The sequence below is a fragment of the Mycteria americana genome, chromosome 28 (assembly GCF_035582795.1).
Source record: "Mycteria americana isolate JAX WOST 10 ecotype Jacksonville Zoo and Gardens chromosome 28, USCA_MyAme_1.0, whole genome shotgun sequence".
In the NCBI taxonomy this organism is placed as follows: domain Eukaryota; kingdom Metazoa; phylum Chordata; class Aves; order Ciconiiformes; family Ciconiidae; genus Mycteria; species Mycteria americana.
Genome location: NC_134392.1, coordinates 369,534 through 386,682, shown reverse-complemented (window position 1 = coordinate 386,682; position 17,149 = coordinate 369,534). Strand labels below are relative to the sequence as shown.

Sequence of the window (17,149 nt, the reverse complement as noted above, 5' to 3'; positions counted from 1 at the left end):
CCCCCCCCCCCCCACCGCCACCACCACTTCGTCAGGACGGCGTTCGCGCCAACACACGCAAAAAGCCCGGCGGCGAGTGCAGCTTGTGTCATTTATTGCTGGTGACGGTGACAAGGCGGTGGCAGGGCGAGGAGGGGGCCAGGCCACGCTGCGGGGAGGGGACAGGGGACAGCGTTGTCACCCCCCCCCCCCTCCCCCGGCCTGCCTGCACCCCCTGCCCGGGCGCTTTAACACTGGTGGCTCAGCCCGGCCGGGCCGGTGGTTTCACATTCAGCTGGTTCCTTTAAGGCTAATACTGAGCAAGGCTGGTTTTGGGGAGGGGGGGGGTGTGGGGGGTGTATTTTGGGGACCCCCCCCCTCCGCCGTAACACTGGCAGTGGGTTTATTTTGGGGGGAAAAAGGGGGTTTTTTGTTGCAGGCTGCGGGTGACAGCGGCCGCCGTCCATCCATGCACACACACGCACACGAAGCTCGAGTAATAAATAAAGCTCAGCGCTCCCGTACCGGCAGCACCCCCCGCCTTGGGGAGGGGGGAGCTAGAAAATGGGGGGGGGGGGCCCCCAGTGAGGGGGGGGGGCCCTGCTGCCACCCAGGCTGGGGACGGGTGGCAGGAGGGAGCCCCATCGCCCTCTTTGGGGTGCACACGCAGCGGGGAAGGGGGTTTGGGGGAGCGTGGGGGGACAGCCCCCCACCAGCCTGAGCGATGGAGGTCACGGACCCTTGTCAATATTGCCTAATACTGTTTTTTTTGGGGGGGGGGGGTGTCTGGGGGGGGCCCCCAGGGAGGGGACAAGGGGGTGAAGAGGCACTTGAGGGCAAAATTTGGCCATATAAAATAAAAAAAAAAGCCGAGCAAGAGGCACCGAGCACCGGGTCCCTCCTCTGCCCTCCCCCAAAAAAACACCGGGGGGGGGTAGAAACCGGAGCCGGGGCTGTTTTGGGGGAGCCCCCCCTCACCGAAGGCGGCACGGCCCTCGCCGTCGGGGTCCCTTCCTGCTCGGCGCTGTGCAAATCGAAGGCAACTAAGAGGCAAGTGCTGCTTTTTTGGTCGCTGTCGCACCGGCGGCGGCATCAGCACCGGTGTTAGCATCGGTACCGGTGTCGGCATCGGCACCGGTATCGGCATCGGTACCGGTGTTGGCGCCGGTCTCACAGGCAGACGTTGATCTGCTTGGCGAGCTCCCGCTCGAGGTCGAGGATGAGCGCGTCGAAGTCCTTGAGGTTGAGGCGGGGGCCGAAGGGCGCCTCGGGCTCCTCGCCCAGGGCGAAATCGGCCACGAAGAGGGTCCGCCGGTGCGGAGAGTGCCGCGCCGGCACCCCGGTCTCATCGTCACCGGCCGCCACCTTGTCGTAGTCGGAGGCGCTGGCCGTGCCGGGTACCAGTAGGAATTGGTGGTCGCAGATGCTCCAGTCGCCGGCGTAGCGGTTGCTGGGGGGGCTCTCCGGTCCTCGGGGACGGTGACGGGCCACCACCGCGCTCTCCAGCAGGTCCAGTCGCAGCGGTGGGCCCCGGTGCTGCTGCGGGCAACCGGGCTGTGCCCCTTCCCAAAGTTGGGGGGCTGCGGCTGAGCGGGGGGCTGCAGAGAGAGGGGTAAAGGGGGCGGGGGGGGCACCAGGAGGTTTGTTGGTGTTGGAGGGTTGGGAAAATGGGGGGGCCACGGAGCTTTTGGTGGGAACGGGGAAGCCCGGCTCGGCTGCTGGGAATGGGGGGGGGACCCATTACTGGAGATGGTGGGGGGCACAGACCAGCAAGAAATAGGGGGACCCCACAAGAGCTGTTAAATGTGGGGGGGGGGCTATGGACCAGCTGCTGGAAAAATGGGGGGCTCCAGACCTTTTGCTGGAGATGGGGGGGACCCAGGAGAGCTGCAGGATGGGGGGGGGGGGGGGGCACAGGGCAGATGTGTGGGGCTGTGGCCTGTGGAGCAGCCACCAGAAAAGTGGGGGGGACCCCAGATCTTTTGCTGGAGATAGGGGGGGGGGCATGGTCCAGCAATGTGGGGGTGTCACGGACCCCTGGAGCAGCTTCTGGGGACGGTGGCCCATGGGGAAGCCACAGGGGGATCACAGAACCCCACTGGGGCTGGGGGGGGGGGGGTGCCCCCCCTCCCCCAAGAGCTACCACATGGGGGTCACAGACCCCTGGAGCAGCTGCTGGGGAGGGTGACCCATAGGAAAGCCACGGGGGGGGGGGCACAGATCCCCTCTGGACTGGGGGGGGCCCCCCCAAGAGCAGCCACACGGGGGTTACGGACCCCTGAAGTAGCTGCTGGGGACAGTGGCACGTGGGGGGGGGAGTCACAGACCCCCAGATCAGCTGCCACCGATGGTGGCCCAGGCGGTGGCCGTGCAAAGAGCCCCCCCGCCCCCCCCCCAAAGTGAGGGGGTGCAGGTGTCCCCCCAACCCCGCTCACCCGGCCAGGCCTGCAGCAGGTAGTGCAGCACCTCGATGTGCTTCTTGAAGTCAACGGCGCTGGCGATGTCCTCGCAGTGGGTGTAGCTCCGGTTGCCGGTGCCAGTGCCGGTACCGGTGCCGGAGCGCCGGGGCTCCTGGTTCTGGGTGAGCAGGACGGGTCCGAAACAAACGGCGATGTTCTGCGAGTTCATGCGGTTGAAATCGTGGAAGGAGGCAACCAGGCTGAGGTGGTCCAGGAGCCGCGTCAGCGTGGCCTGGGGGACGAGGTGGCCTCAGTGGGGACGTCCTCCGATGCCACCCCGTTGTCCCGCACCCCCCCAAAACGGAGCCGAGGGGAATCACCCCAGGGGATTTGGCTGCGGATGGTCCCTGATATCACCGGGGCCGAGTCACACAGGGAATGCGGAGGTGGAAATAAATGCTTAGATATTGGGGGGGGATGCGAAGACACCCCCAAAAATGCTTGGGGGGTCCTGAGGAGGGAGGTGACACCGAGACATGTCCCCATTGCACGTGCCACAGGCCGAGAAATAAGGACTGTCTGCAGCGGTGACTCGGGATGGGGGAGACCCCGGGGCTGAGCGGCAATGGGATCCCCCCCCTAATCCCTTGCCGCGGTTGGGTACCCCCTTTTTGGCACCGGGCACCCACCTTCTCGACATCGGGCAGGCAGTCGAGCAGGGTGACGGCGTCCCGCTCTCCCGGGGGGGTCCGAGGGGGTCGCTTGGCCATGGCCTCCAGTACGACGTGGTAGAGCGTGGGGGTGATGAGCGGCGTGGGCAGCTCCCGCAGGTAATCCTTGAGGATGCCTGCAGGCGAGAGGACACGGCGGGGGGGGACACACACACGGGGACATCAGCGTGGGATGCACAGGGACCTGCGGGGACACCCCCCCCCCCCCCGTGACGAGCACCCACCCGTGATGACGTTGATGTCGGGGTAGAGCTGCTCCGAGAGCGTCACGGCTGCGCTGTCCCTCTCAAAGGCGTCGCGAAGCTCTTTCTTGACGGCGGCCGAGCCGCAGAGCCGGTACAACCCCACCACCTGCAAACGGGGACACCGTCACCGCGGTTTGGGGGGGGGGTTCATCCACCGCCAGCCCCCCGTAGCCGTCACCGTAAGTCCCCGCTCACCTTCAGCCCTCGTTTCTCTATCTCGGCCACGCATTTCTGGATGAGCAGGGGCACCTTGGTGGCTGTCTTCTCCCTCTCCACCAGCTGGCCGAGCTCCACGCCGAAGACGCGGGGTTCCCGCTCGCCGGGACTGTCCCATTGCTCCACCAAGGTGAATTTGGAGTAGAGGACGCCGCGAGGTTGCAGCCGCACCGCCAACTGCTGGGCCCGGCAACCTGCAGAGCCGAGAGTGGTGCCGTCAATGGGGCGCGGAGTCGCCAAACCCCAAACCGACCCCACCACCCGGCCGTACCTCTGAAGATGTGGGGCAGGACCACGGTGCCGTGGCAGCAGAGGCGGTTGCGGCAGGAGGTGGGATCCCAGGAGAAGACGATCACCTTGAGGTGCCGGGCACCTTCCAGCTCCAGGTTGAAGGTATGGTTGAGGCCGAGGAACGCCGTCTTGCAGGGCAGCAAAGCCGTGCGAGCCCGGTTGGCCGCGTCCACCTGCAACACGCAGAAAACCTCCCGGGGTTCGGCCCGCGGCGGCTTCAGGTCCTGCACGCCGTGGAGGTGAACGCTCACCAGCCCCGAGATGTGCTGCCCGCACCGTGGCGGCGTCTCCCCGCAGCTGTAGGGGCGGAAAGCGCCCACATCCAGCCCGTTTTCCCCATCCTCCGGTTCGGCACGCGCCCCGGCTTTAGCCGGCAGCTCCGGGGAGTCGCCGTCGCTCAAGTAGCCGCCTTTGCCGGCCGCTTTGGCTCGCGGCAGCCCCGGCTGCGAAGCCACGCTGCTGTCTAGGTGGTAGCGGCTGATGACGTTGCTGGATTCCTTGCGGGTTTCGGAGGGTGAGGTGCCACCCTCTTGGCCCCGGGGCCGGGGGCTGCGTAGGCTCAGCTTCCTCCGTAGCTCCGGCAGCTTCTTCATCTTCATAGAGAGGCGACGAACGGTACCCGGAGACTTCACCTTGTTGAGCGAACGGCCCTTCTTGGGGCTGGCGGGGGGCGAGGGGGTGGTCAGCCCCGTCCCCGAGCTCACGCAGGGGATCGGCATCTTCCCTGCAGGGGCGGGGGGGGGAAAGGGGGTGAACGGGTGCCTGGAGGGGGTACGGGGAAGCCTGGGTGGGATGGGGCTGCTCCCCGGAAACTGCTGTGGGGTGGAGAGAGGGTCCTGTGGGATTGGGTGGGGGCGATGGGGTCTGGGGGGACACCGTTCTGGGTGATGGGGAGGGGACGGGGACGATACGGTCTGGGGGACAATGTCCTGTGGGACGGGCAGGGGATGGGGACTGTGGGGTCTGGGGGACAAAGTCCTAGGAGATGGGGAAGGGACGAGGACTGTGGGGTCCTGGGGACACTGTCCTGGTGTGGGGACAGGGACTGTGGGGTCCTGGGGACACTCTGCTGGGGGATGGGGAAGAGATGGGCACTGTGGGGTCCTGGGGACACTCCCCTGGTGTGGGGACAGGGAGTGTGGGGTCCTGGGGACACTCTGCTGGGGGATGGGGAAGAGATGGGGACTGTGGGGTCCTGGGGACACTCCCCTGGTGTGGGGACAGGGACTGTGGGGTCCTGGGGACACTCTGCTGGGGGATGGGGAAGAGATGGGGACTGTGGGGTCTTGGGGACACTCCCCTGGTGTGGGGACAGGGACTGTGGGGTCCTGGGGACACTCTGCTGGGGGATGGGGAAGAGACGGGGACTGTGGGGTCCTGGGGCCACTCCTCTGGTGTGGGGACAGGGACTGTGGGGTCCTGGGGACACTCTGCTGGGGGATGGGGAAGAGACGGGGACTGTGGGGTCCTGGGGACACTGTCCTGGTGTGGGGACAGGGACTGTGGGGTCCTGGGGACACTCTGCTGGGGGATGGGGAAGAGATGGGGACTGTGGGGTCCTGGGGACACTCCTCTGGTGTGGGGACAGGGACTGTGGGGTCCTGGGGACACTCTGCTGGGGGATGGGGAAGAGATGGGGACTGTGGGGTCCTGGGGACACTCCCCTGGTGTGGGGACAGGGACTGTGGGGTCCTGGGGACACTCTGCTGGGGGATGGGGAAGAGACGGGGACTGTGGGGTCCTGGGGCCACTCCTCTGGTGTGGGGACAGGGACTGTGGGGTCCTGGGGACACTCTGCTGGGGGATGGGGAAGAGACGGGGACTGTGGGGTCCTGGGGACACTGTCCTGGTGTGGGGACAGGGACTGTGGGGTCCTGGGGACACTCTGCTGGGGGATGGGGAAGAGATGGGGACTGTGGGGTCCTGGGGACACTCCCCTGGTGTGGGGACAGGGACTGTGGGGTCCTGGGGACACTCTGCTGGGGGATGGGGAGGGGACAGGGACTGTGGGGTCCTGGGGACACTCTCCTGGGGGATGGGGAAGAGATGGGGACTGTGGGGTCCTGGGGACACTCTGCTGGGGGATGGGGAAGAGATGGGGACTGTGGGGTCCTGGGGACACTCCCCTGGTGTGGGGACAGGGACTGTGGGGTTCTGGGGACACTCTGCTGGGGGATGGGGAAGAGATGGGGACTGTGGGGTCCAGGAGACATCCCTGGGGACAGGGACTGTGAGGTTCGAAGGACACTGTCCAGGGAGACTGGGAAGGGACAGGAACCACTGGCCTGGGGACAAGGAAGGGATGGGGTCCACGGGATCGGGATGATGCCATCCTAGGGGACAGGGACCATGGGGTCCAGGGGACAATGGGGACAGGGACTATCAGGTCTGGGGGGGACCCAGGGGACAGAGAAAGGACAAAGACCGCAGGGTGCTGTGGATAGAGACAGGACTGTGGGGCCCAGGGGACACTCTCCTGGAGGGGTGACAGGAGGACAAGGACAGGAGGCCACCACTGTCCCACCTCTCCCCAAGCCACAGCCGCGTGCCGCCCCTTACCACAAGCCTGGGTCCTGCTGGCTCCCGGCTCCTCTCCTCGGCCAGCCGTGGGCAGCGCCGGGGCCGTGCCGCTGCGGGGTCCGGAGCTCTCTGCTGTCCCCAAACCGCCCCAGGGGGGGTCTTCCCTACCCGTCTTCGGGGGTGACTCCCCACCACGGCCCCTGTCGGCGTCGCGGCTCCCTCTGCTCCCCGTCTTCCAGGAGCTCCCAGGCTGGGGGTCCTCATCTTCGGGGATGGGGTTGTACCAGATCTCGCCCTCACTGCCGGCAGCGCCGGCATCCGCCTCAGCTCCGCCGCCTGGCTCATCCAGCCCTGGTCCCTTCACCGATGACAGCACCCAGTGCCGGCTGCTCCGCTCCAAGCTCTGCAAGTAGGCGCCGTGCCCGGGGCTCCTACCGGGACCACCCAGCTCCCCAGAGCCGTTCACCGCCTCGGCTTCCTCCGCCGGCTCCACGTCTTCCTCACCAGGCTGCTCGATGCCAGGCTGGGGGCTGCCGGCAGCAGGGTCCGGCTCGCCGGCATCCACCAGATCCGGGGAGGCTTTGGGAGGCAGCGGCCGCCTCTCATCGCGGCCACCGCAGGAGAAACGGGCCCAGTTCTGCTTGCGGGATGCCGCCGGCACCGGCTCCACCGATGCCGCATCAGGGTCCACCGGAGAGTCAGGGCTCGGTGGGGCATGGTCTGCGGGAGGACGGAAAAGAGCTGGGCTGAGTGCGGGGGTCCCCAAAATGCCAACGGGGAGCCCACCGGCACATGGGGACCTCTCTCTTGTGTCCCCCCCCACCACCCTGAGCATCTTGCCAGGCCACCCACCATCCTCACCCTGAATCCGTTGCCGTACTGGATGGGACCCCCCTTCTCCGTGCCGGCTCTGCCGGGGCGGAGGGCAGGCGCAGGCAGCTGCACGCAGCCCCTTGCCAAGCGGGATTTCCGGTTGTTTACTGCTGGCCGGACCCGTGGCCGCACTCCCACCGTCCCGGCGCGGGCAGGGGGAGCCCCGGCAGGGAGAGGGGGGCATGGCCAGACCCTTCTGCACCCCAGTGGGGACAGGGCTGCACTCCAACGGGGACGGCGGTGGCTCTGCCCGTGTCCCCTGGCTCTGTGCCCCAAGGCAGGGTCCTGCCCCCCTGCACTCCCTGGCTCACACACAGGCGGGTCCCCCCAGTTCCCTGCACCCCCCCGGGTTCATTTGTGCCCCCCCCCCCCCCAGGTTGTCTGCATCCTTCCAACTTGTGCCCCCCAAACTCCCCTGCCTTGTGCCCCCCAATCCCCCTGCACCCACAGCAGGGTGCCCCCCCCCCCCGTAGCACCCCACAGACCCCTGGCATTCCCCCCACCCCGTGACGCCATGGCCATAGCTTGGTGTGGGGCTCCCTGAGCTCCGTGGGAGCTTGACACCCCCACAGATGTGGGGTGGGGGCAGGAAGAACCTGGGGGGGGGACACCCCGATTCCTGTAGGGCACAGAGGGAGCTGGGGTGATAGGGGCCCCTTCCTTGGGGGGCAGGAGGGGAAATGGGGACATTGGGGGGGCCCTTGCTGGGGGAATGGGACCCTGGGGTGATGGGGGACCCTTCCTGGTGGGGGGGCCCTTCCTTGGGGGGCAGGAGGGGCCCTGGGGACAAGGGGGGGCCCTTCCAGGGGGGGGGATCCCTTCCTTGAGGGGGCATGAGGGACCCCAGGGTGATGGGGGTCCCTTCCTTGGGGGGGGCAGGAAGGACCCCAGTGTGATGGGGGAAGTCCCTTCCTTGGGGAGGGGGTCCCTTCCTTAGGAGGGACAGGAGGGTCCCTAGGGTGATGGGGGGTCCCTTCCTTAGGGCGGGCAGGAAGGACTCCAGGGTGATGGGGGTCCCTTCCTCGGGGGGGGGGCAGGAAGGACCCCAGGGTGATGGGGGGTCCCTTCCTTAGGGGGGGCAGGAGGGTCCCCAGTGTGATGGGGGGGTCCCTTCCTTGAGGGGTCCCTTCCTTAGGGGGGGACAGGAAGGACCCCAGGGTGATGGGGGGTCCCTTCCTCGGGGGGGGGAGGTCCCTTCCCTAGGGTAGGCAGGAAGGACCCCAGGGTGATGGGGGTCCCTTCCTTAGGGGCGGCAGGAGGGACCCCAGGGTGATGGAGGGGTCCCTTCCTTAGGGAGGGGGTCCCTTCTCGGGGGTGTTCCTTCCTTGGGGGGGCAGAGCCCCAGGGTGATGGGGGTCCCTTCCTTGGGAAGAGGGTCCCTTCCTTCAGGGGGGTTAGGAGGGACCCTGGGCTGATGGGGGGTCCCTTCCTTGAGGGGTCTCTTCCTTACGGGGGGCAGGAAGGACCCCAGGGTGATGGGGGGTCCCTTCCTTAGGGAGGGGGTCCCTTCTCGGGGGTGTTCCTTCCTTGGGGGGGCAGAGCCCCAGGGTGATGGGGGTCCCTTCCTTAGGAAGAGGGTCCCTTCCTTAGGAGGGGCAGGCAGAACCCCAGGCTGATGGGGGGGTCCCTTCCTCGGGGGGGGCAGGAGGGACCCCAGGGTGATGGGGGGGTCCCTTCCTTGGGAAGAGGGTCCCTTCCTTCGGGGGGGTTAGGAGGGACCCTGGGGCGATGGGGGTCCTTTCCTTGAGGGGTCCCTTCCTTTGGGGAGGTTAGGAGGGACCCTGGGCTGATGGGGGGTCCCTTCCTTGAGGGGTCTCTTCCTTACGGGGGGCAGGAAGGACCCCAGGGTGATGGGGGGGTCCCTTCCTTGAGGGGTCCCTTCCTTAGGGGGGGCAGGAGGGACCCCAGGGTGATGGGGGGTCCCTTCCTCGGGGGGCGGCAGGAGGGACCCCAGGGTGATGGGGGGTCCCTTCCTTGGGGAGGGGGTCCCTTCTCGGGGGTCTCCCTTCCTGGGGGGGCAGGAGGGACCCCAGGTTGATGGGGGGGGGGGTGTCCCTTCCTCGGAGGGGGGGGGTCCCTCTCCTTGGTGGGGACAGGAGGGACCCCAGGTTGATGGGGGGGGGGGGGGGGGTGTCCCTTCCTCGGAGGGGACAGGAGGGACCCCACGGTGATGGGTTCCCTTCCTCGGGGGTGGGGGTCCGTACCTCTGTCCTTGGCGTCCGACTTCTTCCCGCGCGGGCGGTCGCGGCCCCTCAGGCGGGAGAAGGTCCGCCGCAGCAGCGGCTCCGCCATCACCCGCCCCGCTCCCCTCACCGGGGTCTCCTCACACCGCTGGGGACCCCCCCCCCTCGGCCCTGCCCGGCTCCCTTGGCCCGTCCAGGTTCCCTTCAGTCCTTCCCGGTCCCCTCAGCCCGGCTCGGTCCCCTCAGCCCGGTCCGGTCCCCTCAGGCCGTCCCCGTCCCCCTCAGCGCGGCGGGGCCTGAAGCGGCGGCGCCGCCATCCCGCGGCGCGAATTCCTGGGATGCCGCCGGCAGCGCTGCCGGGAGCTGTAGTCCGGAACCACGGGGAACCCCCCCCCACACACACCCACCCACCCGGGACCGAGACCCCCCCCCCCGAACCGGGGACATCCCCCTCCGGAGCGGGGACCCCCCCCCGGGAGCGGGAAACCTCCCGGAGCCCCCCCGCCCTGGGCCCGCGGCCACAGGGTGAGGGGATATGGGGAGCCCTGGGGGGGGGGGGTATTTGAGGGGTCTGGGGGGTATTGGGGGGTCTGGAGGGGATTTAAGGGGGCCTGGGGGACGTTTGGAGGGGGTTGGGGGGGTATGTGGAGGGTTCTAGGGGGTATTTGGCGTCTGGGGAGTATTTGGGAGGGGGGGCTGGGGGTATTTCGGGGTCTGGAGGGGGATTTAGGGGGGTCTGGGGGGTATTTGGGGGAGCGCTGGGGCCTCTTTGCGGGTCTAGAGGGGGTTTCAGGGGGGTGTGGGGGGTATTTGGGTGTCCTGAGGGGTAACTGGGGGAACCCCGGGGGTTATTTGGAGGTCTAGGGGGTATTTGGGGGGGGTCTGGGGGTATTTTGGGGACTGGAGGGGTGTTTAGGGGGATTTAGGGGGGTATTTGGGGGAGCCCTGGGGGCTATTTGCAGGTCTAGAGGGGAATTTAGGAGGGGCTGGGGGGTATTTGGGGGAGCGCTGGGGGCTATTTGCGGGTCTAGAGGGGGTTTCAGTGGGGTGTGGGGAGTATTTGGGTGTCCTGGGGGGGGAATTGGGGGAACCCCGGGGGTTATTTGGAGGTCTAGGGGGTATTTTGGGGGGGTCTGGGGGTATTTCGGGGTCTGGAGGGGGGTTTAGGGGGATCTGGGGGGTATTTGGGGGAGTGCTGGGGGCTATTTGCAGGTCTAGAGGGGGGTTTAGGAGGGGCTGGGGGGTATTTGGGGGAGTGCTGGGGGCTATTTGCAGGTCTAGGGGGGGATTTAGGGGGGTCTGGGGGGTATTTGGGGGAGCGCTGGGGGCTATTTGCAGGTCTAGAGGGGAATTTAGGGGGGTGTGGGGGGTATTTGGGTGTCCTGGGGGGTAATTGGGGGAACCCCGGGGGTTATTTGCAGGTCTAGGGGGTATTTGAGGGGGGTCTAGGGGTATTTCAGGGTCTGGAGGAGGATTTATGGTGGTCTGGGGGGTATTTGGGGGAGTGCTGGGGGCTATTTGCAGGTCTAGGGGGGGATTTAGGGGGGTGTGGGGGGTATTTGGGGGAGCGCTGGGGGCTATTTGCAGGTCTAGGGGGGGATTTGGGGGGGTGTGGGGGGTATTTGGGTGTCCCGGGGGGTAATTGGGGGAACCCCGGGGGTTATTTGGAGGTCTAGAGGGTATTTGGGGGGGTCTAGAGGGTATTCGGGGGGGTCTGGGAGGTAGCTGGGGGAGCCCTGGTGTGTTTGTGGGTCTGGGAAGTATTTAGGGAGGTCTGGAGAGTATTTGGCGGGGCTGGGGGGTTATTTGGAGGTCTAGGGGGTATTTGGGGGGGTCTGAAGGGTATTTGGGGGGGTCTGAGAGGTATTTAGGGAGGTCTGGGGGGTACTTGGGGGTTTGGGGGGTATTTTGGGGAGCCTGAAGGGTAATTGAAGGCATCATGGGGGATTATGGGGAGCCTGAGGGCCCAAGCCCCCCCCACCCCCTCACCCTCCATGTGGCGTCACCCCCCAAACCACCACCGCTCCGCCGAGGGACCCCCAAACCCAGAGCCAGGAGCCATCCCGCACCCCTCCACCCCAGGTCATCGGGGGTCCCCCATCCCATGCAGCCCCCCGCAACGTCACCGGAGCAGGGCCTCACTCTGCGCACGTGTTTATTGCTCTGCAGGGACTCCCTGCTCCACCCCGTACCCCGAATTTTCCTCGGAGATCCATCCGTGGACCCCAAATGGATGTGCTGAAGGTCGGAGCTGCGTACCGGAGAGCTGCAGGTAGGGATGTGGCAAGCGGAGAGCGGCTGGGGGGGAGCCCAGGGGGTGGCAGGTGCTGGGGGGGGGGGTCTCGGGGTGTCCCTTGCACGCTCAGGGGTGTCCCTCGCACACCCAGGGGAGCTGACTGTTGCAGGGGTAGTCGTACCACTGGCCGTCCTCCCTCACCGCCGCGCAGTTCTCCTGCTGCCCGCCGTTGGGCTCGTTCCTGTGCCACGAGCTGCGACGAGGAGGGGGATCGGGACAGCGTAGGGGGTGTCGCCCTGCGTCCCCGAGCCCCTGTCCCCTTGTCCCCAGCGCCCGCCGGGCCGTACCTGCTTTCCCAGGTCAGGACTGTCCCGTTCGCCCGCTTCCAGGTGCCCTCGACCTCCTCATCCCTGATGCCGAGCCAGGAGGAGCTTTGCAGCATGGTCCGGATGTGATCCTGGGGGCAAAGACAGCGTCACCCCATGGCAGAGCCCCCCCCCCGCCACAACCCTTTGCCCACCGTTGGGGACAGCGGGGGACGGCAAATCCCGGTGGCAGGTAGGACCTGATGCCGTATCCCCCCCCACCCCCCCAATATCCGCTTTCCTGGGCGTCTGGATTCATCCCCTCTCACCTTCTCCTCCGGGCCGTCCACCTCCAGGAGCTGTGTGCCCATGACCGAGCAGAAGCTCTGGGCGTTCTCCCAGGAGCTGGCTTTCTTGGAGTAGAAATAGCAGGAGTTCCTGAAATAGGTCCAGCCTTTGGAGCAAGGGGGACAGCCTGGGGACGGGGGACACAGAAAAGGGGGGGGGGGTCACCCTGCTGCGACACCCCATAAACTGGGGACAGCCCTGCCCAGAGACACGACCCCGGCTACGGGAGCTGCCGAGCATCCCTGCTGGGTTAGCGTTATGGCTGGGATAGGCTTAGAGCCCTGCTGGGGTTTGGGTTAAATCCTATATATTTAGGGCTAGGACTGGGTCGGGGTCCCATTGGGGTTTAGACTGAGTCAGGATTAGGTTAAAACCTATATATTTAGGGTTATAACTAGGTTAGGGTTCCACTGGGGTTTGGGTTTAGCTTGAGTCCTGTATGTTTAGGGTTACAGCGGGGTTGGGGTTAGAACCATGCTGAAGTTTGGGCTAAATTAGAGTTAGTTTAAGTCCTAGATATTTAGGGCTATGGCTTGGTTAGGACCCCACTGGGATTAGGGCTAGTTTAGGATTAATTTAGATCCTTTATATTTAGCGTTAGGGCTAGGTTAGGATTATTGGCACTTAGGCTAGTTTAGCGTTAGGTAAAGTCACGTATATTTAGGGTTCGAGCTGGGTTAAGACCCCATTGAAGTTTGACCTCACTTAGGGTTAGGTTAAGTTGCATATAAATTAAGTCTGCGTCAGGGTTAGGGCAAACCCATTAAGGTTTGGGTTTGGTTAGGGTTAGGTTAAGTCACCTAAGTCACCCTAAATATAAGGTTAGATCAGGTTTAGGGCCCTGTTGCAGTTTGAGCTTAGCTTAAGCTGTATCCGTGCCAGGTTAGGGTTGAACTTCAGCCAGCGTAGGGTTAGGCGAAGCCCTAAATATTTGGGATAAAGGCGCCGGGACTGACAGGAGCGGGAACAGACGTTGTCCTTGCTCCCGTGGATGACCCAGCGGCTCCACTGGCGGTCCCCGGTGTAGAGCATCACCGTGTGCTGCTGGTTGTTGCCGTAATTGAAATAGAGATCGTAGCCGGCGAGTGCCAACAGCCCACCGTCGCGGCACTCCCAGCGCTGCAGCGTGCCGTCGTCCCGGCACGGCTCCAGCCTCACGAGGGCCAGGTTTTGGCCACGGGTCGCCGTAACGCAGCGCTGGCTCCCCCAGCCCCGTAGCCGACCCCCACGTAACCACTGGAACCGTTGTGCCGCAGCCTCGGGCCGGCACTCCGTCGCCGTCAGCTGTTGCCCGCTGGCCTCCACGCACTTGCGGTGGTCTTCGTTGTACAGCAGGAAGGACTGGGAGGCTGTGGAGAGATTTCCCGGTGAACCGGGTGGGGCGGGGGGGGGACGACACACGGGGATTGGGGACACGCAGGGATCGGGGACACGTCCGTGGGTGTCACCGTGGAAAGGGAGTAGAGGGGACACACGCGCGCGGCGCGGGCACGCACCCAGGTTCGGCAGCTCCTTCGCCTTCTCTGCCTCCAGCGCCGACGTCAGGGCTGCAACTGGGGGGGGGGACGGACGGATGGACATGGGGACACACACAGCTCGCCCTGTCACCACAGGGCACGGGGTGTCCCGGAGCTGTTGCCACAGCAGGGGTGGGAGAGGGGCTGGTGTTGAGGGGTGCTGAGCGCTCAGATCCCCCGTGGAAACCCCCCAACACCCTGATAACCTTAACTCTGCCCCCCCAGCAGCCCTGGCATCATCTCCCCCGGTGGAAGGGGGCTCCCCCGAGCCCCGCGGAGCCCGGCTACTCACTGTGCCGCGAGCCGACGGAGAGGAAGAGCACGTTCATCAGCACCGAGACCCCCAAGGCCGCGGTGCCCACCAGCACCAGCTTCTCCCTGGAGCAGCACCCTGACGCTGGGGAGGGTGGGTGAGTGACGACCGGCCCCCGGTTCGGGCAGAACTGGGTGGCACCGGCTTTAACCGCAGCGTGTTTTTTTCCGGCCGGTGATGCTCTTGCCCTCGCCCGTGCCGTACCTGGGGGGTCAGGCACGTGCTTCTGGCTTGGCGCGGCGATGGGGGGGTCCAGGGGCTCGTACACGTTCTCCTCTATAGGGCACTGCAGGTCGCTGCAGGCTGGGGAGGGGACAGCGGTGACGGCACTTGTGGGGCGTCTCCCCCTCCCCGTGCCACCGTGATCCTTGGGGACTCCCCTTGGGTGTGAGGGTGGGGGATTCCCCCCGCTGCCACTTCCTTGGGGACCCCCCCTTGGGCACCAGGGGTGGGGGATCCCCCCCCAGGTGTCTCCGACCTCCCCAGGGACTGTCCTTGGGCACCGAGGATGGAAAGGGGGGTCCCCTTTAGTGCCACCGTCTACACTGGGGACCCCCTCCTTGGACATTGGGGGTGGGAAAGTGTCCCTTGGGGGTCCCCACCCACGGGACGCCCTCGGACACCAGGCACAGAGATGGGGCTCCCTCTCAGGGCCACTGCCCACCCTGGGGACACCCCTCAGGGACCAGGGATGGAGATGGGGGTCCCCTTCGGTGCCACCATCCACCCCGGGGACCCCTCTTGGGCACCGGGGACTGGGGATCCCTTTCTAGGTGCCACCACTTGCCCCAGGGACCAGGGATGGAGTGGGGATCCCTCCCTGGTGCCACAGTTCATCCTGGGGACCCCCCCCCTCAGACACCAGGGGTGGGGGAACCCCCTTTGGGTGCCACCACCCACCCTGGAAACCCACCTTGGGCACCGGGGACAGAGACAGGGGGATTCCCCCAGCACTATGAGACCCCAAAAGTGACACGGGGTGTGCGTTAGGGACAGCAGGACTGCTGGGCTAGCCCCCACCCCAACCAGCACCCCGGGGTGCTCCCTACCTTTCCCGCTGCCGGGTCCCAGCACCCACATTTGCCCCTGTCCGGCTTGGCTGGACTCAACGTTGCCGTACATCGTCCCTGCGGCACCGAAGAGCTGTCCCCAGCGGGTGTCCCCACTGATAAAGCCTGCGGGAAGCGGGTGGCGGGGGGGTGCCGGATGCACCCTCGCCCCGGGGATGGGCCTCGAAGGGGCCCCCGAGCACCCAGAGGCTTCCTCCCTGCACCCCAAAGCTTGGCTGGAGGTGGCACTGCCAGTGACAGTCCCCAACGGGTGCTGGCAAAGACCGCAGTGTCCCTGGGGTCTCGGCGCAGGAAGACCCCGTGGAGGGGGCCCAAGGGTGCTGCCTGGTTGGGGGGGTGGGTGCTGGGTGGCACTTGGGGGACTCGAGGAGAGCAAGGGCTGGGTGTTCCCGTGCCAGGGGTGTCCCCGTGGCAGCGTCCAGGGTGTCCCCATGCCCGGGATGTCCACATACCCACTGTGCACCCAGGACAATATCTGGGTTGTCCCCACGCCCAGGGTGCACCCATGCCCGTGCCCGGGGTGTCCCCATGCCCGGGGTGTCCCCATGCCCGAGGTGTCCCCATGCCCAGGGTGTCCCTGTGCCCAGGGTGCACCCATGGCAGTGTCTGGGGTGTCCCCGTGCCCGAGGTGTCCCCATGCCCGGGGTGTCCCCATGCCCAGGGTGCACCCATGGCAGTGCCTGAGGTGTCCCCATGCCCAGGGTGTCCCCATGCCCAGGGTGCACCCATGGCAGTGTCCAGGGTGTCCCCATGCCCAGGGTGTCCCCGTGCCCAGGGTGCACCCATGGCAGTGTCCAGGGTGTCCCCATGCCCGAGGTGTCCCCATGCCCAGGGTGTCCCTGTGCCCAGGGTGCACCCATGGCAGTGTCCAGGGTGTCCCCATGCCCGAGGTGTCCCCATGCCCAGGGTGTCCCTGTGCCCAGGGTGCACCCATGGCAGTGCCTGAGGTGTCCCCATGCCCAGGGTGTCCCCATGCCCAGGGTGCACCCATGGCAGTGTCCAGGGTGTCCCCATGCCCAGGGTGTCCCCTTGCCCAGGGTGCACCCATGGCAGTGTCCAGGGTGTCCCCATGCCCAGGGTGTCCCCGTGCCCGTGCCCGAGGTGTCCCCATGCCCGGGGTGTCCCTGTGCCCAGGGTGCACCCATGGCAGTGTCTGGGGTGTCCCCATGCCCGAGGTGTCCCCATGCCCAGGGTGTCCCTGTGCCCAGGGTGCACCCATGGCAGTGTCTGGGGTGTCCCCATGCCCAGGGTGTCCCCGTGCCCGTGCCCGAGGTGTCCCCATGCCCGGGGTGTCCCCGTGCCCAGGGTGCACCCATGGCAGTGTCCAGGGTGTCCCCATGCCCAGGGTGCACCCATGGCAGTGTCCGGGGTGTCCCCATGCCCGGGGTGTCCCCATGCCCAGGGTGCACCCATGGCAGTGCCCGGGGTGTCCCCATGCCCGCGGTGTCCCCATGCCCAGGGTGTCCCTGTGCCCAGGGTGCACCCACGGCAATGCCCACAGTGTCCCCGTGCCCACGGTGTCCCCATGCCCACGCTCAGCAGATGCCGGTGTCCGGGGTACACCCATGGCAGTGCCCGTGGTGTCCCCATCACCACACGGTGTCCCCATGCCTGGCACATCCCTGGTGTCAGCCACCTATGCCCATCCCAGCACCCATGGGAGAGCCGGGTGGCCCCGAGGCGGGTGCCTGGCCCCACGCCGGCTCTGGCCGGGTGCTATCAGCACCCGCCAGCCCCAGCCACAGTTCCCCGGCCACCCACCGGCACCCGGCTTATCACACCCGGTGGGAGTGGGCACCCAATGCCGTGGGGCGGGCGCAGGGCTGTGGGAAAGGCCACGGGGCTGTGGCAGAGCCGAACGTGCCGTGGTGGTGATGGGTGTCCCGTGGTAGGGCCGGGTCTGTTGTGGTGGTACCAGGTGTG

At 66.6% G+C, this 17,149-nt stretch overlaps 2 protein-coding genes across 2 annotated transcripts; both read right to left on the bottom strand.

The window, feature by feature from the left end:
• Positions 1 to 72: 72 nt before the first annotated feature.
• Positions 73 to 9,791, bottom strand: SYDE1 (synapse defective Rho GTPase activating protein 1). Its single transcript, XM_075525846.1, has 8 exons — positions 9,459 to 9,791; positions 6,421 to 7,101; positions 3,842 to 4,585; positions 3,550 to 3,764; positions 3,334 to 3,460; positions 3,068 to 3,225; positions 2,415 to 2,670; positions 73 to 1,577 (listed from the first exon to the last, which is right to left on the bottom strand). Exons 1-8 carry the CDS (start codon positions 9,544 to 9,546, stop codon positions 1,150 to 1,152), a joined length of 2,697 nt encoding a protein of 898 aa, XP_075381961.1. The 5' UTR covers positions 9,547 to 9,791; the 3' UTR covers positions 73 to 1,149.
• Positions 9,792 to 11,586: 1,795 nt separating this feature from the next.
• Positions 11,587 to 15,342, bottom strand: LOC142421272 (macrophage mannose receptor 1-like). Its single transcript, XM_075525851.1, has 8 exons — positions 15,206 to 15,342; positions 14,361 to 14,459; positions 14,136 to 14,240; positions 13,823 to 13,879; positions 13,283 to 13,675; positions 12,308 to 12,453; positions 12,021 to 12,130; positions 11,587 to 11,926 (listed from the first exon to the last, which is right to left on the bottom strand). The coding sequence occupies exons 1-8, from the start codon at positions 15,276 to 15,278 to the stop codon at positions 11,800 to 11,802; spliced, it is 1,110 nt and encodes a 369-aa protein (XP_075381966.1). The 5' UTR covers positions 15,279 to 15,342; the 3' UTR covers positions 11,587 to 11,799.
• Between the last annotated feature and the right edge of the window lie 1,807 nt (positions 15,343 to 17,149).